The sequence below is a fragment of the Nannobrachium achirus genome, assembly GCF_963921795.1.
Source record: "Nannobrachium achirus genome assembly, chromosome: 22".
Lineage (NCBI taxonomy): Eukaryota > Metazoa > Chordata > Actinopteri > Myctophiformes > Myctophidae > Nannobrachium > Nannobrachium achirus.
In genome coordinates this window covers 758,050-782,680 of record NC_137829.1, presented here as the reverse complement: position 1 = coordinate 782,680, position 24,631 = coordinate 758,050, and the positions used below count along the sequence as shown (strand labels likewise).

At 43.2% G+C, this 24,631-nt stretch overlaps 1 protein-coding gene across 1 annotated transcript in view; it reads right to left on the bottom strand.

Moving 5' to 3' along the window:
* myo1b (myosin IB) overlaps nt 1-24,631 on the bottom strand; it is a 171,322-nt gene that overhangs the window by 131,810 nt on the left and 14,881 nt on the right. Inside the window, exon 2 of the mRNA XM_080753508.1 lies at nt 9,413-9,559. Within this exon, the coding sequence (XP_080609634.1) occupies nt 9,413-9,538 (126 nt within the window). The 5' untranslated portion in view covers nt 9,539-9,559. The remainder of the gene's footprint in view (nt 1-9,412; nt 9,560-24,631) is intronic.

Here is a 24,631-nt window from a genome sequence, read left to right as displayed (position 1 = left end):
TTGAAATCGGCTCGTTGTGGTTTTCGACAAGGGGTCACACACTGCCAGATATTTCACCAGGATGCATCCCCAATACATTTGTTTTTATTCTATTTGTGCATGAGAGCGGGCGCTAATGGTTTTCCTCTCTCACACATGGCACACAGCGCACCTGTTCCATGTTTTCATAATAACACCAGCCAGGCTGCTGTGTGGTTTTATCAACATATTGTGAGATGCTTTGGTTTTATATTGCTATGAAACAGCATCTATATTATTATGATGAAAGTCATGAAACAGAATATTATTTAACAGCAATATCACTACCCATAGGACACCTGAATTTACCCTCTGAATAAAGGTCTATATTAGCCTATTCATGATATATCCATCTATACACAGACAGACAGACAGACAGACAGACAGACAGACAGACAGACAGACAGACAGACAGACAGACAGACAGACAGACAGACAGACAGACAGACAGACAGACAGACAGTCGTTCTGTCTGTGATCACATTGTGCTCTCATTTAACACAGATCTTCTCAGGGTGTGCAACCTCTTTCATACTGGATGATGTCCAGTTTGCGACAGAGACAAATATCAATTGCTAGATATCTAGCGACAGCTAGATATCGGCGACAGCACACTCGTCTCAAAAGTAGGGCAGTGTGTTCGAGCCCTTATTGAGAGTAGAGACATCCTAATAAAATAACTCCCGATAGGATGATTAATGGCCCTGAAAGTCTGAAGACCAGCATGGCAAGAAGTATCCTGATTAGTTATTACACAGCTGCTTAATAAATACATTTATAAATTGACTCAAAAGTAACAACAAAACATAGCTCTCCTTTGCTTACGGTAATGAAAAGTATTCCACAAGTATTGCGCTGGCCGCTCGCCCGCACAACACAGTTTCCTCAGAAAACAAGTATGTGCTGAATCAAATACAATCTAATTTTGGGTTACTGCAGCATCCATTTCTCACTTTAAATGTTTAAAAAAAAAACGTTCCTGAGAGCAACGTTTAGTTGTAAATGACATTGTGTGTTTGTTATACATGGCTGTCACATTGGATACAGCATTAACATCACACAGTGCAGCCAGGTGCTCTGAACCTTTGATTAGACAGATTGATTGATTTGACAGATTGATATGAGCCAATCGGGTACTCTTGAGCCTTTGATTTGACAGATTGATATGAGCCAATCGGGTACTCTTGAGCCTTTGATTTGACAGATTGATATGAGCCAATCGGTTGCTCTGAGCCTTTGATTGGACAGATTGATATGAGCCAATCGGTTGCTCTGAGCCTTTGATTGGACAGATTGATATGAGCCAATCAGGTGCTCAGGAGTCTTTCATTGGACAGAGTGGTTATTATCCACAAATAACACACCGCTGATTTCAAGCGATTGACCAATCAGAATCAAGCATTCATAACAAGTACATGTTGATAGTTTGGCCACTTACAAGAAAACAGCCGATCAACGAGCTCGGACGCATTGAGAGCTTGTAGCTCGGCCGTTTTCGCTGCGCAACAGAAGACGCGCTGGCTTGGAATCCAAATGACCGACAGGCTTCAAACGATGCGTGATGCAACATCCACGCAGGTCGTGACTTTGCGAAGTGGAGGACAACAATAGCAGTCGTTTAAAGATAAGTGCTTCTGAAAGCACATGTTGCCACCACTGTCTTCTTCATCATCATCATCCTCCTCCTCCTCCTCACTCAACAACAGAGAACCCTGGCAGCACTTTAACCCATTTAGAACGGGTACACATTATTGTATATCATTAATTTATGCTTTAACTATTGAAAAATAGTTAAAGCTCACAGCGCAGCACCGAGTGCCGCGCTGCGAGCTTGTAGATCTGCTATTTTTGAAAAATCGTGAAAATTATAATTTTGACCCTGTCTTGAATCCTTATAAGATTTTTTGAAAAACCCTATATTTCTATGTCAGCAATCTGGCCAGCCATCGTCAAAGAAAAGGTCCTTTTCACTTAAATGGAGCTCAGTTAGTCTGTCCTTGAGAGAATATTATGTCAGAGGTTCTCAAACCTTTTCATGTGAAGGACCCCCAAACTGATATGTATTTGGCCACGGACCCCCATCTCAAAATATTTAGCTCCAGGGACCCCACAGAAGCAAAATTTGAGTTACAAACGTTAAAAATACATATATTCAAAGATTTGCACACATTTTCCGACTTTTTCAAAAATAGCAGATCTACAAGCTCGCAGTCTGCTATTTTTCAATAGTTAAAGCATTCAATAATTCTAGGCCTAAATGGGTTTTAAGCCATCAATCGAAACTGTCCTCACTCTCCCGCTCTCCCTCTCTCGTGATAATGGGTGTTGCATAACGCTCTCCAACAGGCCTCTTCCCATGGCAACGCCGCCACCGCCCACGGACCCATTGTTGAAGAGTACGCAGGGCGGCGGAACGGGACCTTTTTGAGGTGCCCAGCAGAACAGAGGTGTTTGAGCCGTGATGTAAACGCGCACGTGTTCCAGTGAAGAACAGGTGTGTGTGTGTGTGAGCAGTGATGTAAACGCGCACGTGTTCCAGTGAGGAACAGAGGTGCAGGGAATGACATTAAGGCTTGTCCATGTACATCTTACATCTTCAACCAGAAGTTCATTAAAAAGTTACTTGTCCGTTGGACAAGTGGCTCTTGGTTTCACGTTTTTTTCTGTGACGCTCCTAGCAGCTTTGTGCTGCATGCAGACTATGGACTGTGGAGTGGACAGGACTTTGTGCTGTATGCAGACTATGGACTGTGGAGTGGACAGGGGCCAAGGGGAGTCTTATGTATTGTCAAATAAAACAAACTGAAAAAAAAAAAAAAAAAAAAAAAAAAGGAAAAGTCAAATTTAAGTGACTTTTGTGCCTGGACAAGTGAATGGGAAATGTGTCCATAGGACAAGTGCCTCAAAAAGTTAATGTCAAGCCCTGCGGTGTGTGAGCCATAATGTAAACACACGTGGTGGATTGGGAGTGCCTTATAGCTCCTGACGGCGGTTAGACAATACATGCAAAAATACAAAAATAGGCACCATAAAAAAAAAAGCAACAACTCACCATGGCAACAAATGTGATGCACAAATAAAAGACCCTTCTGCCAGAATGACTCCTGTACACATTGCTGCCCAGGGTTTGGAAGGGCCTACGGTCAAGATTGTTATCTGTGTGGCGTGGCAATACGGCGATACTCAGGGCAGACATCATTGTTGTCATCAAATGAGGCAGGGGTCATTATATGGTGCTGCTATTGCATATGATCTCATCTTTATAATGGGACTGAAGTATGATGGATGATAATAAAAAAAAATATTCTGTTAAAAGGTTAAAGCACAATGTTCTGATAGTAGTAAACATTGCTATAGAGTGTTTGTTCAGTAACAGGGGTCTCCATGTCTCTCCGACTCTTCAACAAACCCAAAATACATTTTCAGGTTGGTGACAACTGTGACAATATGTCAGCCAATCAGGAGAGGGTAACCATTGAGCTTCGTTCATAGTGATCCAGTTCCATGTTGTCTGCTCACTTATTGGTGTCATCACTTCCAATTGCACTGTTGTTTAATCTGTATCCTGATTGAGTTCTCTATCCTGATTGAGTAAAATTGGTATCCCAACCTGAACAAGCATTCATTTTCTGTTTAAAGACGGACTGCAACATAAGTTCTTCACTTGCTCCACTTCCTTATGGTGACAAATTTCCTATTGAAACGGTCCAGAAAGGAGGGAAAAAGCGCTAGGGGGGATTTGATATGACGGTCAAAAAGTAGGAGGGTCGGGGCGCCCGCTGGCCTGGTGGTCAAGGCCCATACCACATACTAGGCTATGGATGCCTGCTGGCGTCGCCGGTTTGATTCCCGATCCGGACGACCTTTGCCACATGTCATTCCCCATCTCTCTCCACATTTCCTGTCAGTCTACTGTCCTATCAATAAAGGCATAAAAAGCCCAAAAACAAATCTTAAAAAAAAAAAAAAAGAAGTAGGAGGGTCATAACGCATTGAAGAAATTAATATGTAAAGACGGGCGGCGCTGACGCCGGTGAGTGTCACAGCTTTTCACATAGACTGTAACAAGGCAGCGGCTACGGAAACAACTGCGTTCACAGGACGAGACGAGACGTCGGCCACGGCTTGTGATTGGCTGAGGCCAGCGCTCCACTGTGTGGAGAGGACGGGCGGGGGAGGCGGGGGAAGGGGGAGCCATTAAACCAGCGCAGTGAACACTGGCTCGCGGGGAGTTGTTGAAGTTGATTGTCACAGGCACCTGTCAATCATTCTGTCCTCATGTATTATTAAGTGGAGTTAACGTATGTCATCACGCATTACTTTTTTGTTTGATAGGATACATTAGGGCTGTACTTTTGATATTAAAATGCAAACGCATGATTTTTTCACTTTTGTTGGCGCTGCAACGCTGGAAAAACAGTGTCGTATCGGTGCGGCAGGCGAGGCGGCAGACCCGCGCCTGCACGCGTCTGACGCCGCCAGTGTGGGTTTTAGTTCATTCAGTGTGGGTTAGTTCATTGTTCAGTGTGGGTTTTAGTTCATTGAAAATAATGGGGGCGTATGTTTTGACGCGCCACGTCCGTCGTCCGGTGTGTGTTCTCCTTAAGTCGCATCTGCCCATCAAAGATTGCGGTAAATGTTGGTAATGGGCTTGTGTCTAAAAAGACATATTTAGCCACTTGTAGCCACTTGTATGAATGACCCCAACCAATAACGATGGAAAGCAGTAAATGAAAACATTTTAACGCTCATCTTTTCTTTTCTCTAATTGCAATCTAAAATATGAACCCTTGTTGTAAAAAACAAAACCAAAAAAGCTGTCCTTTAACCATCATCATACTTTGAAAATGCCGTTAACATTGTTTGTACAGTATACAGAGGAACGAAGTGAAAAACTGATGAGTAAATTACAGAGAGAGAGAAGGGGGGGCAAATCTGCCTGCAGGAGTGTGAAATTACAAGCTAGCATGGAAAAGAAGAACAGGGACTTCCTGGTGGCTAAACTCTCCTTCCAGACATGATGCTTATGGTGGATGGCAGCAGGGGGGTCGCACCAACTTCTGGGCCCTGGGTACAAAGATTCACTGCGGGCCCCCCCCCCCCTCCACCCTGGGTACAAAGATTCACTGCGGGCCCCCCCCCTCCACCCTGGGTACAAAGATTCACTGCGGGCCCCGCATGAATGCTTTAACTATTGAAAAATAGCAGATATACAAGCTCACAGTGCCGCGCTGCGAGCTTGTAGATCTGCTATTTTTGAAAAATCTTGAAAAATGTGCGCAAGTCTTTGAATATTTCAAATCCTTCTAAGGTTTTTTGAATAACCTATGTTTCTATGTCAGTGGTGCTCAAACATTTTCATGTGACGGACCCCCAAAATGATATGTATTTGGCCACGGACCCCCATCTCAAAATATTTAGTTCCAGGGACCCCCCAGAAGCAAGATTTGAGTTACAAATGTTTGCTTAAAAAATACATATATTGAAAGATTTGCATACATTTTCACGACTTTTCAAAAATGAGCAGATCTACAAGCTCGCAGCGCGGCACTCGGTGCCGCGCTGTGAGCTTGTATATCTGCTATTTTTCAATACCAAAAGTATAAAATAATTAAGGCCCCTCCAACTTGGGCCCTAGTAACTCAGTCCCACTCCCCCCCCGCCCTTGTGACACCCCTGATGGCAGACTGGGTGGATCTGGCTTCCACACACCCAGCGCTTGAGGGGAGACGGGGAGTCAGTGAGCTCTCCGGGAACATTCAACATCGTGCCATGACAGGAACCGACATCTGATCCCACCGTATTTTCGCTGGCTCATCAAAACTAGGTGAAGTCAGACGGTAAGAAGTGGTGCAGCAGATGCCAAGGAGAGCCCAATTGTGTTTAAGTTTCCGTGGTGTTTTATTTGACAGACAATATACGCTCACTGAGTGTGGAACCCTCAGCAAAACAAAGCCATGCATCTAGTTGGGCCTGTTATATGACACACCAGGGGGCAATAAATACATCAAAAAATAAATAATCATGTGTCACTGAGGTACAAAACACTCGTGCACGCAGGGATTTATGCGTCAGATTTAGTGGATAAATATAGGCTTCTGTATTGTTATAAAAATGTTCACGTGGTCACCATTTTGAGGTTTCAGCTTGTGCCATCCAAATGCCATGTCATTATTATACGCATGGCTCGAATTATTGATTGACCGGCTTCCGTTTGCACAGTTCTACCATTCAGTAAATCAGAACAGCCAAGTGTGCATGCATATAGTGCTGATGCTGCATTACTTTAAAAGGAGTAGTTCACCCCCAACATGACTTTTTTTTCTATTGATTACTCACACCATGGAGACTTGAGTTCAATAATATTTTCGTTTTTTGTGGCATTCCTAAGACAATACTTTGAGGAGACTTTGTAGACCCACTGATTCCTGATGGAGAACCAAATGCATTTGGGTCTCCATCCGCAATCAATAGGGGTACATTTATTATAATCAAATTATAGGCTTAGGAATACGACAAAAACTAAAAAATATATATTATTTAACTCAAGTCCTCATGGGGTGAGTAATTGAGTAATTTTCATTTTGGGGGTGAACTACTCCTTTAATGGCAACATCAAACAATAAAAGGATGTCGCCCAACAAGTTAAATGTACCAAAACGGCATAATGGAAAGAGTCTGGGAACAGACCCACGCTTTAAACATGCATCATTTCCTGGATCTTTAGTTCCACAGCGTACCGGCCAAGGCAGGAGTCTGCGATGGACGCAATACAAGGGCAACTCCGAACATGTCAAAAACACTGCCACACATTCCCATTCCTCAGCAGGAAGTGGCTATACGGGCTCAGGGCAGCACACAGCGCCGCTGGCCGAGGCCAATCATAGCTCCGTGCGGTGGTGATGTCATCCACTGAGCTCCGTGGGCCAAGACGAGGACAACCAGAGCGAGAGCTGTAATCATCTGATGTCTGGTTCAGTGAGAGTGTTCCATTTGAGGCTGATGTCCAGGGACGTGCTGGCCATTGGGAAAAGCAGGACAACTCCCGAACGGCCAGTCCAGGCCGGCCATTAGGAAAAAAAAAAAAAGAAATACAATGTCGGCCTTTGTTCCATCTTGGGGGCTGGCCGGACAACAAAGTAAATCGTCACTGTCGGGCAGAAACCTTGTATCTCCAAGTTTCAAATGTGTACATTTTTTCGCAAAGCAAAGCCCTGCTTCATCATACAAGGCCGTCGCACAAAAGTAGTGAAAACAGCAGATCTACAAGCACACAACGCCTCGCGGTGCGAGGCGTTGTGTGCTTGTAGATCGGCTGTTTTCACTAGTTTAAATCATTTTTAAAATGATAAATACAAAACAAACGGTTTTGGACGTACAAGGTTTCCACCCGACAACGACAAAATATAACTCATGTAATTGGCCCGTCACTTTGTCACAAATCTTTGAGTAGCAGCAGCGCTATAGAGAGAGATCTCTCTCTCTAGCGCGCAATGAGGGCCTCTCCAACTCTTTTTCCCAGGCTGAATCAGGGGCCCAGCACGTCCCTGCTGATGGCTGTTCGGTGAGAGTGTTCCATCTGAGGCTGATGTCTATTTAGCAGAGTTAGGGATGGAACAATACGAGACTTTCATGTCACGATTATTGTGACCAAAGAAATTGTGATTTCAAATATAGATAATCCAAAATATCCCCAACATCCATTATCATGGGGCGGAACATGTGCCAAGAAATTGCAGATCTACAGGCTCACAACGTGTCGTAATGCGGCACATTGTGAGCTTGTAGATCTGCAATTTTGGCAGAGATTTGGTAGAGAGTGAAAAAAAAGACTATCAAGTACGTTATTTCAAGGTCCGTTTTACCAATTATAGAGGGTTTAAATGGTACCAAATATGCAGCTCGGCAAATAAAGGGTGAATTGATCCCAGTTCATGGCGGGGGATCATTTCGCGATAAATTCAAACCTCCACAAAACGATTATTGTGAGTGTTTTTTAACCACGATAAACGATAATAACGATTATCGTCCCATCCCTAGGGAGAGTGTTCCCTAGCCCAGAGCCAAGCGCTCTGATCCAGGGATCTCTCTGCTCAACCAGCCTGGCCCTCTTGCCCCCCCCCCCCCCCCCCCCCCCCCAGCCCCCCCAGCCCCCAGAGAGCCAGTCAGCCGCAGTGAATCTCATCATCCCTGAGCTCTGGATGTTCTGCCTCATTTGAGGACATCATCTGCATTCCTCAGCGATGTGATTTATTGACTGGTTGGGTGACTGCGGTGGAGGGTGGGGGTGGACGCTACATTTGGGCCACTGTATTCTATGGACCGGGTCTTGAATGAACGGAGGAACAATAGAGCTATATGTAAAGTGTCTGCACGCACCGCTCCGCGGGGACGTTGTCATCTCTCTTGACAACATGGGAATAAACAAAAGCAGGGCGGGGGAAGGACAGTGATGACAGGCTCAGTCAAGAGAACTACAGAAGTCAGCGGAGCATTTTTAACTGGGTCGGCAGAGAGAGGGTAGCCTCGCAACAGCCAGACTCTCCCAGGGGAGAGTCTGGGAGTTCTCCATAGACAACGCATTACGCGATGACGTAGTTACTCACTTTGACTGACAGGTCCTGTCAGTAGTCATCAGCGCATCAAAACATCGTCTGGAGAACATCAAATACGTCTTTTCCATACAGAAATTCCAAAGGTGCAAACTGTTGTTCGTTTTTATGAGATGCCGTTGATTCCAGATAAAACTTCGCTTAATGCAGCTTTTATTTGCGATTTGTGAACTCACGTCGGACATGGTTTGTTTACAAAATGCGAGAGCTGTAGCAGCCGCTCGACCAATCAGGAGCGGTGTGAGGCGGGTTCCGAGAAAGGAAGCACATTGGTGATGACGTAGCTTGGGTTGGCTTGCGAGGCTAGAGAGAGGGTGGCTCAGGTCCTGGGTTCCAATCCATTGTTAGGAGCCCAGTGCCACTGTTAGGGACCTGTAGATCAACTGCTCCCAATACTTTATTATAAATGCAATGAGGAAAACATTTCCCCTAGTAAAAAAAATAATTAATTAATAAAAAAAAAGTGTTTACCTCAAATATAGTCACACAGAACACGGTTTCCCAACAAACAGTGTGTCAGGACCCATGTTTGTGTCACGGCAGAAGTATTTCATAAATAAATGCAAAGAATTATAATAAAAGAAAAAAGTTTAAGAAGTAAATCTAAATAGAAGATCCTCAAGGTCTCAGTGAGCTTGTAGATCTGCCATTTTAACTAGCTTGGGTCTTGTCTCTGCAGATGACTCAGATTTCTCTTTTGGGTCCTGAGCTAAAAAAAAACAAAAAAACACATACTTTTGGATATGCCAACCTAACAGAGCAGAGTCTATAGCAGGACTTACGTAGATCTCGTTGTGGTCGAAGCGGTTCCGCAGGTTCTCGATGAAGGAGTCTTCAGACAGGGGCTCCAAGAGCACCATGTCCCCCACACCGATCATGTTGTCCAGAAGGGACGTTTTCACCTCCATCTCGGCTGCTACCGTCCACCCCTGGACAAGAACATCACAAATATCAGACATAATGTCCACCCCTGGACAAGAGGAACATCACAAATATCAGACATAGGGCTCTATTATGATCCAGGTCTTATGCCTTATGCCTTAACTTATTTGCCTTTTTTTTACTATATAGACATATTTATTTTAATATTTCAAATAGCTGATCTGCAAGCTCACAACGTGCAGATGTAGATCAGCATTTGAAGTATTTAAAAATGTTTTTCAAAATATAAAAAAAGGCAAAGAAGTTAAGGCATAAGGCATAAGACCTGGATCATAATAGAGCCCATAATGTCCACCCCTGGACAAGAACAACATCACAAACATTGCATATTTATGTGTCATATCTGCCATGTGCAACTTCAAAGCCTAGAAGCCAAACAGAAATGCAATTGTCAACAACAATTAATCACAATTATTTGAGTGACAATTAATCGCCATGTAAGATGTCATAATCGTGACAGCCCTACACACACATCAGACATACTGTCCAACTCTGGACAAGAAGCACATCACACACATCAGACATACGGTCGAACATTGACGGATTAAAGAAAAAAATACAAATAAAATCCCATGACTGAAAGTTTAAGGTATCGTTCTAAACCCATGTTGCTGCTATTCCACAGCTCAGCTTCGGCCTACAGACATATTGATGACCCCTACCCCTACGCAACTCCATGTACATTTCTTGTTTTTTTGTTGTTGTTGTTTTTTTAAGATATGTCTACACATTATAATGTTATTTTATGTTATTTTGATCATATAAGACCCAATTACTGAACGTCAAGTTCCACCACAAGGCCCAGCAGTCGAAGAAATCCCATATTTGAAGCGAAACACCTTTGCTTTTATTACATTTCTCTGCAATGCACGTTCATGGAAGAAGCTTCCAAACGTGCACTATATTGCGAATAACCGGAAATAGACGGTCTACAGATCTACAAGCTTGTGAGCTTGTAGATCTTAAGCTTGTGAGCTTGTAGATCTGCTATGGCTGGCTTCTATCCAAATGACTGAAATCAGTCGACTGAGAATCCATGTACTATTGATGCATGGGGGGTAGCTTTTTTTTTTGGCCTGGAGGAATGTGGGGTAAAGTAAATAAATAAATCACAAGTGCCCCTCATTGTGTACTTTTACCCCTTATTAATTGTGACGGGGACAAATTCTCTAGAGACCGTCCTCTGATCAGCCAATAACAAACAGAGCTAAACTTAGCCGACGCTAAAACAAACTGCGGGGAGGAACCATGTTTGTTCAGCAGCGGTTTGAGTCCCTGCCGGGGGAGAAGAAGAGAAGAGTTATTTGGGACCGTCTGATTGGCTCTCTCTCTACTCTGCCTCGCTCAGCTGTGGTGGGCCTTGCAGAATCCTCTGGGGCATTACATAAGAGGGGGGGGGGGGGGGGGACTTTGCACTTGACCTCTGGATGTCCACTCTGCTCGAGGGGATCGAAGAAACACCCGGAACACCCTTGGATTCCCGGTTGCTTCAATGTGTAGTCAGTGTGATATCGTTTGCGTTTGGCAGAAACGTATGCCCCCTTTTCGTCATACAGGAGTGTCGCGCAAAAGAAAGATCTAAAAACACACTATACGTTTGTGGATCTGCTACTTTTGTTACTTTTTTCAAGACTATCTATCACACAAAGATTTGGGGTCTGCTCCATAGTAAGAACGTGACACTAAATAAGTGCGTATAGGAGCGGTATGGATCTGGGTCAGGGGGCAGAGGGCACACGGACAAAGACCCTGCTGGGGGCGGCAGTTTTGCGTCCAGTCGGTGTTCTCTGCCGTCTCCTGTGGGTGTGGCTGGGTAATCCTGGAGCCATAGTGCTGCAGATAAAAGAGAGGCCCGGAGCACATTGAGCGGCTTGATACCGGGGGCTTTGCTGTACCACAAACCCTGCTCCGCTGTTCAAACAAGAGGGGCCGCAGCTCAGCCACCATGCGCTCATCCACCATTATTCACCTCTCTCTCTCTCTGTGTGTCTGTCTCTCTCTCTCTCTCTCTCTCTCTCTCTCTCGCTCTCTGTGTGTCTGTCTCTCTCTCTCTCTCTCTCTCTCTGTGTCTGTCTCTCTCCCCCTCTCTGTACTGACCTGCCGGTTTTAGCTCAGCAAAAAAATTAAGAAAAAAATGCCACTTGCACAGAGTAAAAAAATAAATAAAGGCTGCAGTAAAGGCTTTGGATATGGATTTCAATAAACACAAGTTGTGACTCTGTCATCTTATATACAAGTTGCAATAAGATGACAGAGCAGAGCGGTAGACGAATCACACACAAGCATTATGTCTGATCACTTTGCAAGTGCCAGCTGCAAATGAATGCCAGTTGAATTAAATCATAACCCTATAGGGCCTATAATAATAAAAAAATATACAGAGAGAGAGTGTGTGTGTGTGTGTGTGTGTGTGTGTGTGTGTGTGTGTGTGTGTGTGTGTGTGTGTGTGTGTGTTTGAGTGAGTGAGTGAGTGAAGTGTATCATGTTTGTGACACACACACACACACACACAAATCCCACCCCTAGCTGCTCCCGATGAGCAGGTTGGTGCCTTGCATGGCTTTCACCACCATCAGTATGTGATTTGGTGAATGCACAATCTACAGTGTGTGAAGTGCCTTGGATAAATCCTAAATGTGTTCACATTTGAAACCGTCTCTGGAACCATACACACCATCACCATATCCACTTGGACATGCACAACATCATCTCTATTTTACTGTTCCCCAAAGAATGTCTTCTGGACGCAAGTCATTCCACTACAAAGCTCCATCTGACTGGAACAATCTCCCTCTTTCACTCAGATGTGTTACCTCTCTTGGCCGCTTCAGGACTTCCCAGCATGTATTCAAGCTTGTATGAAGTAGGGGTGCCTCGGATTAAAACAATATGTATGGGGTGACCTGAGACAAAAATGTTTGGGAACCCCTGGACTACATGTGCCGTTTAAAAAAAAGAAAAGAAAAGCTTGAAAGAACTACCGGCTTAGAAGGCATTTGTGGAATCAGCCTCAGCTCTGGAAGAGCACTGATGTCTCTGATGCCTCTGAAGAGCACTGATGTCTCTGATGTCTCTGAAGAGCACTGATGTCTCTGATGTCTCTGAAGAGCACTGATGTCTCTGATGCCAATGGAGACCTGAATCTACCTGGTAGATTACCTACATTACATGGTAGATCTGGTAGAAGAGCACTGATGTCTCTGATGCCAATGGAGACCAAGCCTCGCAAGCCATCCCGAGCTACGTCATCACCAATGTGCTTCCTTTCTCAGTCTGGTGGTCCTCCCATCGAGTGTCTTTATTAGACTTTGGTTCTCAATTTCCAATAAAAAGGCTGCATTTCGAGCGAACCCGCATCACATCGCTCCTGATTGGTCGAGCGGCTGCTACAGCTCTCGCATTTTGTAAACAAAGATGGCGGACCCCATGTCCGACGCGAGTTCACAAATCGCAAATAAAAGCTGCATTAAGCGAAGTTTTATCTGAAATCAACGGCATCTCATAACTTAAAAACTAACAACAGTTTGCACCTTTGGAATTTCTGTATGGAAAATACGTATTTGATGTTCTCCAGACGATGTTTTGATGCGCTGATGACTACTGACAGGACCTGTCAGTCAAAGTGAGTAACTACGTCATCGCGTAATGCGTTGTCTATGGAGAACTCCCAGACTGACTCTCCCCTGGGAGAGTCTGGCTGTTGCGAGGCTAATGGAGACCCACCTGAAACCTGTGAATAGGGTTGCTCTGAAGACAGATGGATCAGCCTACACGTCTGTCCATAAAATGGATGCAGAGAAAGAGGAGGGCCTTTCCAGAGCCCCTCGGTAATCAGTTCGCTCAAAGCCTGGCTTTTTTATGAGGTGCTGTTGGCACAGTCGGGGCAGAGCTTCTCCAAGTTGGGAGCTTGGAATGTTTAAAAGCAACGAGAGGGCTTGATTCATTGTGATAGCCATCTATGAAGTAACGAGAAACAACTGGCATCAACGTTATAGCACTGGGGAGTGGGGAGGAAAAAAGTAAAAAAAAAACATTTTGTTCCCAACTGCTCATGGCCCAGGATGGCAGTTCTAGTGTGGTTTAATTCTCTGCTATGGCTCTCGTCTCCCTCATGGAGCAGCGTTTCAGTCTGTCCTTTCCCAGTCTCCATGCTCCCGCGGGGCACAACGTTACAGGCCCCCGAAATGAAGTCGTCCCGCGCTTATCGGTGGGAGGCAAGACTCAAGTTCCACTTTACTCTGACATTCAGCATAAAGGAATATTTCCCTTTCACATGTATTTATTTTTTTGCCTGAGTTTGTCTACTAAGGCTTTGGGGAAAACTTGAGTTGCTTGATTCAGTATTTATTTGATATTCATTTCATCAGACACTCCCCTCTTACCATATAAACCCACTAACTTAAAAAAAAAAAAAAATCAAACCTTGGTTCGAAGTGAAGCGGTAAATCTTTATTCTATGTGTTCTAGAGCTATGAAATCTGTGTTCTAGATCTATACTTTCTGTGTTCTAGATCTATACTTTCTATGTGCTTTAGTTCTATGCTTTTAGATTCTATTCTATGTGTTCTGAATGAATGAATGATTTTGTCTGGAGAGCCAAATTGTCATGTGAAGCTTGACCAATCATCAATTCTTAATTCTGGACTGGACTTGCACGGGACACGGGACAGACAAAGCTATACCTTGGAAGCAGTTTTCACGGCTTCAATAAATGAAAAAAAGTTAACGAAAAACACGGCCTGTTCAAGTATTAGGAAGGCAGTATGAGTCACCAGAATAAAAGAATGGGTGTTTTAATTGAATTCATCATGGTTAATATGGAGTTTGAAGTTACAATGACCCGTTTGTATAGGAAGGGGGCGTGTCTGATCAAGAGACCGAGTACCCACCGACAAAAGTTACATTTAGATGTTAAAAGAAAACAAACTTGACTTAAAGTGTAGATGGCTGCAATAAAACCACTGTACTAAGGCTACACTGCCTGGGGGAGAAAAATAAAATAATAAAATAAAATAAACAGGAAGTTGACCAGCATGCAATGAGAACACGTCGTGATGTGATTGTTTACTTAGTGTGTTCACAGTGGATGGAAAGCCCACAGTCAGAGTACAGGACTGTGCTGAAGCCAGGTGCTGAGGGAGGATGCAGTAACCAAGGGCAGGAAACCGGGATAACAGGAAATGCTTTTAACTGGCGGCCCTCGCACCTGGCGAGGGCCACGGATGCCCTCCAGCAGAATGGACTGGACCCGGAGGCTAGACTAGCAGTAGATGTTCCACACAAACATGGGTTTCTTCTACCTGACACACCTCAGGGGTTGAGATCCAGAACCGGATCCGACGTCGGAGGAACCGGAATCTGTTCCGTCACATTCGGAACCATTTTCTGCTACTGAGTGGCTTCCCACAGATTACACACACCCAAAGTGAAAACATGACAAAAAACTACTACTATAAAACTTACTGGGAGAAATACAACAATGTGCGAACACAGCAGCAAGATTTGTGGACGATAAAGGAAGGCTAGAGAATGGAATACCAGCACCCTTAAAGGCCTCTCCATACTTCGACCGAAACCGCCGTTTTCGGTCAAAAGGTCCTTTTCTACCATAAAATTATATCCCTCGGGACTTCTGAAAAGCATTGGACCGAACGAGAGTTCGGAAATTTGCACGTCGGAAAACACAACTCACCGAACATTTCGGTCGAAGTATGGAGACTTGGAGAGGCCTTTAGTCTACAAACGATTTTTTTTTTGCGACTGTCAGTCACGTTGCATCACACTTTTCCCCTATACTCATATCTCTGCCACCGTTGCCCCGATCCATGCCAAACTTTGCACACTCATTGGCTGCCAAACCACAACCCCCACCCCTCATTTCTCACATGGCCCTCTTCTAGCGCCACCATGAGGCCCATTTTTGCAAGACACATTTTTTTTCACGCAAAGCGGTACACATTACAGACCTGCCAACCCTGGCAAATTTTTTTGAGTACTCATGCGCGGCGCCCGCGTTGCAATTTTTGTTGTTTTCCCGCACAAAACAGCGTATATTTTGGGGGGTTCCATGCACCTTTTTGGGTGGGACCTTTACAGTTATGTTAACAAAATTTCACACCAGAAATGTAGCACATTGCATGTCTTGACTTACACTAATAGGAGGAGGCAAGATGTTAGAACAACCTTTTAAATAAAAATGCCATTTGGTCAGGAGAAAAAGTAGGCTAGTATTACCAGGCAATACAGTAATGTTGCTTTGGCAATATTGTTGACAAATCTTTAATAAAATATACTAACTGCACTTGCTCAGAGTTAGTTAACAATAGACTAGCAAAACAGTCTCACCAGTGACTTAATGAATGAACATACATCAACATAATCATGTTATTCAAATAGCAAAATAGCTTTACATTGTCAGGTAGGCTATTTACCTTTAAATATTTACCTGTGTCTTTGTTAAACATTGTTCATTGAGCAGCCTAAATAAAACCACCTTTCTGTGCATGATTTGCATTAAGTTGAAAGTATTCAACTCATGTAGGTTTCTATTCCATCCATTAATTGATATATAGGCCTACATTGTGTATAGATCACATACAGCCTAGTCTGTATATTCATTCATATAGGCTGTAGGCTACTCATTGTTGATACTGATAGACCATTAATGTCATTCATATATTCACAGGTGATAAATGTGTTCACTGTTAATGTTTTTGACAATACACATAGGCCTAATTCATTCATTCATTCATACTCGATGGGTCACACGTTTTGACATTTTCCGACTGGTTGCTCGCTGCAAAACCGTCGTATGACGAAGTATAACTCCAGGCGGACCGGAGCAGCTCGTTGTTTCGTTTCACCAGCGTCGCCAGATAGGGTTAGGTTAGGCATAGTACAAGATTTCACCAATTCTCACCATCGTGGCTGCTATGACATGTGAATTCACCTCAGAGGAGGGTTTTAAAAGTTTATTACCTGTTAGACTCGTTGGCAGCACTACAGGGCGAACAGTCGCTGTGCATCGACTCGCGCAACACCACGGCCCTTCTCCGTATCATCTTCTTTATACATTAATCTGATTAATATCGCCGTTATGTATCCGATCGATAACTCGTCTGCGTCGCTGTGAGATGCGTGCATGCTGAACTAAACCAAAACCTTCTTCTATAACTCTATTACCAAAACAAACAGTCCGCCAATCATTCTTCTTCTGTCGATAAAACGAGCATCGCTTCCGTTCTAGTGCTCCCCAGCGCCATGCGCCCCATTCACACACCATTCATGTGGTGCCTGGGAGGAACTACACGGCATGGAGCAAAAATGTTTGCCTCACTTTACCATCACCCGATAATGCGTAGCCGTTAGAGGAGTTTGCGTACCTGCGTACAGAGACTAAAAATGCGTGCTTACTACGCAAAATGCGTATGGGTTGGCAGGTCTGACATTATCTCTAAAGTCATGTCATCAAAATTAATCTGTCCCATCTAGCGCCACCATCTGTACGATTTTGGAAAAACACATTTTTGGACACTGCTCCAACAGATTTTGCTCTAAAATCACGCAAAGTGATACACAGTATCTCTAAAGTCATGTCATCAACATCGATCTGTCCCATTTCCCATATTCCCTCCTGATTGCCTACCATTGCCTTTTAAAGTTTGTGTATGCGACCTGACGGTCGCTTACCTCCCGATTAGTCCAGTCATTTTAGGCCAAAATTAGGCTAAACCTAAAACAAATTGCAATAGTAGCAAACTCAACTGATTTTGTATCCTCAATATGTCCTTAGTGAGAGAAAAAAAGTCCCAAGGAATCCCATCAGGGGAAAGTTTTGAAAACGACCTACCTACCTTCAATTACTATACACTACACTATAAAGGAAAAAAATACTCCCAAAAAATCTGCTTTAAGTGGGATGTGAGGGGTCAAACTAGGGGTTTTTAATTATTCTGAAACCATTGCAAGCATTTGTTTTGCACGAAAAACATTCCTTGGGCAAGAAATGGCCCCTCAAAACGATGGTTTAGTGATGAGTCATCAATTTTCACAGTCTTTTAGGGTCCGTTTTTAGCCCAAGGAATGTTTTTCATGCAAAACAAATGCTTGCAATGGATTCAGAATAATTAAAAACCCCTAGTTTGACCCCTCACATCCAACATAAAGCAGATTTTTTGGGAGTCATTTTTTCCTTTATAGTGTAGTGTATAGTAAGCGAAGGTAGGTAGGTCGTTTTCAAAACTTTCCCCTGATGGGATTCCTTGGGACTTTTTTTCTCTCACTAAGGACATATTGAGGATACAAAATCAGTTGAGTTTGCTACTATTGCAATTTGTTTCAGGTTTTTTCATATAATGACTGGACTGTCTTACTGGTATATTTAATTCATACTGCAAAAAAGAAATGCTGCCATTTGTTCCAAAGCACCTGCAAAACAAGATTGCTGCTATGTTATTAAGTGTCCGAAAGCAGAAACGGACATCAACTGCTACCATCTGGGCTGGTTTAGGAGGAAGAGTCTCTATGCACATTATAATGTGTTATGCTACCACCGCATCCATCTATCCTGACCAAGCACTTCATGGGTGCGGCACACTGGCACTGCCCACAGCTCTCCTGTTGCTTCTCAGCTGATGATAACCCACTACCCCAGATATCTGGAGAGGGATGCCAGCCGGCCGGTGATGCAATGCCATTAGATAGAGAGTACCGAGAGCGAGAGAGAGAGAAGGGAAAATGAGAGAGATGGAGCTGACCACAATGATTAAACTTATAGGATTACACTGTCTGGCAGAGAGCCCAGGTTTAGTTAAAGAGAGGAAGTACTACGCAGTACAGTTAGTGTGCTTTAGAGTTCAATGCATTGCCCTGAACTGTGATCCATTATGGATCACAGCAGTGGTGCAAAAAAAAAGTACTCAAGTACTTAAACAGTAAAAGTATCAATGCTGCAAGGTAGTAAAAAGTCAGGAATAAAAAAGATTACTTGAGTAAAAGTAACAAAGTATTGGTATCAAAAGTAGAATGTAGTCATTATACAGAATGTCCCGTTTCTCAGGTTGTATAACATATTTGGAAATAGCTGCTCACAATGGGCTATTTTCAAATGGCCAAAATGTATACAGAGCTGATCTTAGTTTAATGTATGTTTTGTAATAATAAATAATAATAATCAAAACCTACAAAGTAACTAGTCACTAAAGTTTTCAAATAATTGCAGTGGAGTAAAACTATGATATTTGTCTCCACCAGCCGAAGGCATGGGAGAGAGTATGTTTTCGCCCCTGTCCGTCCGTCCGCGTGTCCGTCCGTCCGTACGTCCGTGCGTCCTCCAGTTTGTTACCAGCTAATCTCCGGCGTCGTTGGCCCGGTTGCTGCCAAAGTGAGCACACACACTCCTTGGCTGGCATACCACAACCTCCACCCCTCATTTCTCACATGCCCCTCTTCATCATCAGGCCGATTTTTGCAAAACACATTTTTGGACACTACTCCAACAGATTTTGCCCTGAAATCACGCAAAGCAGTACACAGTATCTCTAAAGTCATGTCATCAACATGGGTCTGTATCATTTCCCATATTCCCTCCTGATTGGCTACGATTGCCTTCTAAAGTTTGTGTATGTGGCGTTACGGTCGCTTATCTCCCGATTAGGGAAATAGCAGATCTACAAGCTCCACTATGTGTCCCTTCGTGGCGATAAGAGGCTACTTTCGCCGTGCAACGTGCTTCCACACAGAAGACATGCTGGCTCCTACTGAACCCATGACGACTGAAACCAAACCGTGGAGACTGACAACTTTATAATCCATAACGTGCTCCAGGATTACAGTGTGTGTCACCTACAAATAATATTAGTACACGCTTTGCTTTCCTGCCTTTGACACTGACCCAGATTCTTTGGCCTCGGCTGCAGAAAGAAGGAAATAAATAAATACATTATATATAATTTACACCCAGGCCCAGGACGCAGAGCCATGCATGCTTTTCCTTCCCCGGTCTCATCTAAAGTGTGAAAGACATCCGTCTCTCTCTCTCTCCACACACCCTGAGGGAGACCAAACAGTGCGCGCACACAGGGGCACACACTCAAGCAAAGTAGCGTGCGAGAGGAAGTAAAGTCTACAGTACATCTGTTACTTATTAGGACGACGGTTGAATTTTAATTTCAACAGAGTCAACATTGAACGAGTCAACGTTTGTCACAAATGAGCGACGATTCAATCTATGCGATCTAAAAAATAGGTAGAGGAAAGAAATGAACATTAATTGCGTGAATTATTAGGTAATATGAATAAAAGCAATTCCGTTACAAGTGGTATAAACCCCACTCATTCTCTATTTGATACTGGGTCGTACAACACTCCAAATATCCCGTCTACAGGTTCACAACACTTGGCGTTGCAAGCTTGCAGATCTTATGTTTTCAACAACAAAAAATGCCGTCAAGTGTTTTGTACTGTAATAGATGACATGGCAGGTTTTGAAAGTGTTTAACACACAGGACATGGACAAAACGTTAATTCTACCTCAAGAGGAGTGCCGGTGGGAGAAGAGAACATCACCGCTTCTCTTCCGGCAGTCAAGCCAGACAAATGATATTAAAGTCCATTATGTAGCGTAATAGACTGTAAATCCCCCAGAGGAAGGGGGGGGGGGGGGGGGGGGGGGGGTCTGGCCTGTGGTCCCGGGCAGAGCAGTCACAACAGCACAGCTTGTTGGCAATCACACAGATTAAATCTGGAGCAGCAGCGTAGCCCCCCTCCTCCCCCCCTCCCCCCCCCGTTGGCCCGGGCCAACGGGGGCTTTGTCAAAGCACTGGCCTGGATCCTGGATGGTTGGTTAGAGTTAGAGAGCAGTGGTTCTATAAACAGTGTCACCTTATAGGAGTAGTTCATAGAGTTAGAGAGCAGTGGTTCTATAAACAGTGTCACCTTATAGGAGTAGTTCATAGAGTTAGAGAGCAGTGGTTCCATAAACAATGTCACCTTATAGGAGTAGTTCATAGAGTTAGAGAGCAGTGGTTCTATAAACAATGTCACCTTATAGGAGTAGTTCATAGAGTTAGAGAGCAGTGGTTCCATAAACAATGTCACCTTATAGGAGTAGTTCATAGAGTTAGAGAGCAGTGGTTCTATAAACAGTGTCACCTTATAGGAGTAGTTCATAGAGTTAGAGAGCAGTGGTTCCATAAACAATGTCACCTTATAGGAGTAGTTCATAGAGTTAGAGAGCAGTGGTTCTATAAACAATGTCACCTTATAGGAGTAGTTCATAGAGTTAGAGAGCAGTGGTTCCATAAACAATGTCACCTTATAGGAGTAGTTCATAGAGTTAGAGAGCAGTGGTTCTATAAACAGTGTCACCTTATAGGAGTAGTTCATAGAGTTAGAGAGCAGTGGTTCTATAAACAGTGTCACCTTATAGGAGTAGTTCATAGAGTTAGAGAGCAGTGGTTCTATAAACAGTGTCACCTTATAGGAGTAGTTCATAGAGTTAGAGAGCAGTGGTTCTATAAACAGTGTCACCTTATAGGAGTAGTTCATAGAGTTAGAGAGCAGTGGTTCTATAAACAGTGTCACCTTATAGGAGTAGTTCATAGAGTTAGAGAGCAGTGGTTCCATAAACAGTGTCACCTTATAGGAGTAGTTCATAGAGTTAGAGAGCAGTGGTTCCATAAACAGTGTCACCTTATAGGAGTAGTTCATAGAGTTAGAGAGCAGTGGTTCTATAAACAGTGTCACCTTATAGGAGTAGTTCATAGAGTTAGAGTTAGAGAGCAGTGGTTCCATAAACAGTGTCACCTTATAGGAGTAGTTCATAGAGTTAGAGAGCAGTGGTTCTATAAACAGTGTCACCTTATAGGAGTAGTTCATAGAGTTAGAGAGCAGTGGTTCTATAAACAGTGTCACCTTATAGGAGTAGTTCATAGAGTTAGAGAGCAGTGGTTCCATAAACAGTGTCACCTTATAGGAGTAGTTCATAGAGTTAGAGAGCAGTGGTTCTATAAACAGTGTCACCTTATAGGAGTAGTTCATAGAGTTAGAGAGCAGTGGTTCCATAAACAGTGTCACCTTATAGGAGTAGTTCATAGAGTTAGAGAGCAGTGGTTCTATAAACAGTGTCACCTTATAGGAGTAGTTCATAGAGTTAGAGAGCAGTGGTTCTATAAACAGTGTCACCTTATAGGAGTAGTTCATAGAGTTAGAGAGCAGTGGTTCCATAAACAGTGTCACCTTATAGGAGTAGTTCATAGAGTTAGAGAGCAGTGGTTCTATAAACAGTGTCACCTTATAGGAGTAGTTCATAGAGTTAGAGAGCAGTGGTTCCATAAACAGTGTCACCTTATAGGAGTAGTTCATAGAGTTAGAGAGCAGTGGTTCCATAAACAGTGTCACCTTATAGGAGTAGTTCATAGAGTTAGAGAGCAGTGGTTCCATAAACAGTGTCACCTTATAGGAGTAGTTCATAGAGTTAGAGAGCAGTGGTTCCATAAACAGTGTCACCTTATAGGAGTAGTTCATAGGAGTTAGAGAGCAGTGGTTCCATAAACAGTGTCACCTTATAGGAGTAGTTCATAGAGTTAGAGAGCAGTGGTTCCATAAACAGTGTCACCTTATAGGAGTAGTTCATAGAGTTAGAGAGCGGTGGTTCCATAAACAGTGTCACCTTATAGGAGTAGTTCATAGGAGTTAGAGAGCAGTGGTTCCATAAACAGTGTCACCTTATAGGTTAGAGTTAGAGAGCAGTGGTTCCATAAACAGTGTCACCTTATAGGAGTAGTTCATAGGAGTTAGAGTTAGAGAGCAGTGGTTCCATAAACAGTGTCACCTTATAGGAGTAGTTCATAGGAGTTAGAGTTAGAGAGCAGTGGTTCCATAAACAGTGTCACCTTATAGGAGTAGTTCATAGAGTTAGAGAGCAGTGGTTCCATAAACAGTGTCACCTTATAGGAGTAGTTCATAGGAGTTAGAGTTAGAGAGCAGTGGTTCCATAAACAGTGTCACCTTATAGGAGTAGTTCATAGGAGTTAGAGTTAGAGAGCAGTGGTTCCATAAACAGTGTCACCTTATAGGAGTAGTTCATAGAGTTAGAGAGCAGTGGTTCCATAAACAGTGTCACCTTATAGGAGTAGTTCATAGGAGTTAGAGTTAGAGAGCAGTGGTTCCATAAACAGTGTCACCTTATAGGAGTAGTTCATAGGAGTTAGAGTTAGAGAGCAGTGGTTCCATAAACAGTGTCACCTTATAGGAGTAGTTCATAGAGTTAGAGAGCAGTGGTTCCATAAACAGTGTCACCTTATAGGAGTAGTTCATAGGAGTTAGAGTTAGAGAGCAGTGGTTCCATAAACAGTGTCACCTTATAGGAGTAGTTCATAGGAGTTAGAGTTAGAGAGCAGTGGTTCCATAAACAGTGTCACCTTATAGGAGTAGTTCATAGAGTTAGAGAGCAGTGGTTCCATAAACAGTGTCACCTTATAGGAGTAGTTCATAGGAGTTAGAGTTAGAGAGCAGTGGTTCCATAAACAGTGTCACCTTATAGGAGTAGTTCATAGGAGTTAGAGTTAGAGAGCAGTGGTTCCATAAACAGTGTCACCTTATAGGAGTAGTTCATAGAGTTAGAGAGCAGTGGTTCCATAAACAGTGTCACCTTATAGGAGTAGTTCATAGGAGTTAGAGTTAGAGAGCAGTGGTTCCATAAACAGTGTCACCTTATAGGAGTAGTTCATAGGAGTTAGAGTTAGAGAGCAGTGGTTCCATAAACAGTGTCACCTTATAGGAGTAGTTCATAGGAGTTAGAGTTAGAGAGCAGTGGTTCCATAAACAGTGTCACCTTATAGGAGTAGTTCATAGGCCTGCCACAATTAGTACATAGTCGTCTAATCGCAATTATTTGACATAATCGCAATTATTTTGTCAAAATCGTCATAATCTTTCCATGTTAAAAAAAAATCATATACTTTCAAACATTTTCAAAAATAGGGGAAAAATGCAAGATCTACAAGCTCACAACGTGTCGTGATGCGATGCGTTGTAAGCTTGTAGATCGCCCATTTCCACTATCAATGTTCTGTATTTAGTATAAAGTTGTCAAATATTGTCAGTCATTTCTTGGTAAATTTAGGTCATGTGTCATATCTGTCATGTGCAACTTCAAAGCCTACAAGCCAAACAGAAATGTAATTGTCAACGACAAAAACACAATTAAATCGTTAATCGCAAATTGAGTGACAATTAATTGTTGTGTAAAAATGTCATAATCGTGACAGCCCCGGTAGTTCAATTAAAACATAAAGAAATTACTTATTTTCTATCAATTACACATTTAGTTTTTGTCGCATTCCTAAGCGTCTCCTAGCGGCTAATGCATCCGGTAGGACACACAAAGTAGACTCTTTATCAAATTACTGGCAAAAAAATTAAATAAAAGAATCTACATGAAATCATGGCTTCATGAGATGTGCAATTGATGGGGGGAAAAAAAGTAATTTTTGGGGCGAACTCCTCCTTTAAGGACCCCCACCGTTTAGTTAAGCATAGGAGTTGCATGTTCTACAAAAAGATTGTATGGAGTCTGAATACTTTATTCATATTTGTTTGAAGGTGTCTTTATTGTGAGGTTATTATTTCCCCCCCCTATATCTGTAACTTATACAGCTGTGCTGTCTCTGGCACCGGCACTTCCCCCGCAGGATCAATACAAGGGACCGACCGACCGCCCGTCCGTCGGTTTCTCAAGGTGGCCGCAGCATATTTTGATAATATTTGGAATGTATGAATGTCACTTCAGTTTAACCACTTAAACCCTCTAGTAGGCTATGCTTAGTAAAACACACCTGAGCTGCACTGTACTTGAAGAGTTCTTTTGCCATCGACCTGGCCAACTCTCATCACCAAAAAGAGCAGATCTACAAGCTTCAGAATAGGGATGCTGGTATTTAGTTAGTACTAGTAAGACACCTCAGGGTGACATGCGACCCCGCCCTAAAGGGCGAGGTCGCGCCAATTCTTGACTATCTGGCCAACCACAGTGTTTCTCTGACGATTCTAGTTGTTAT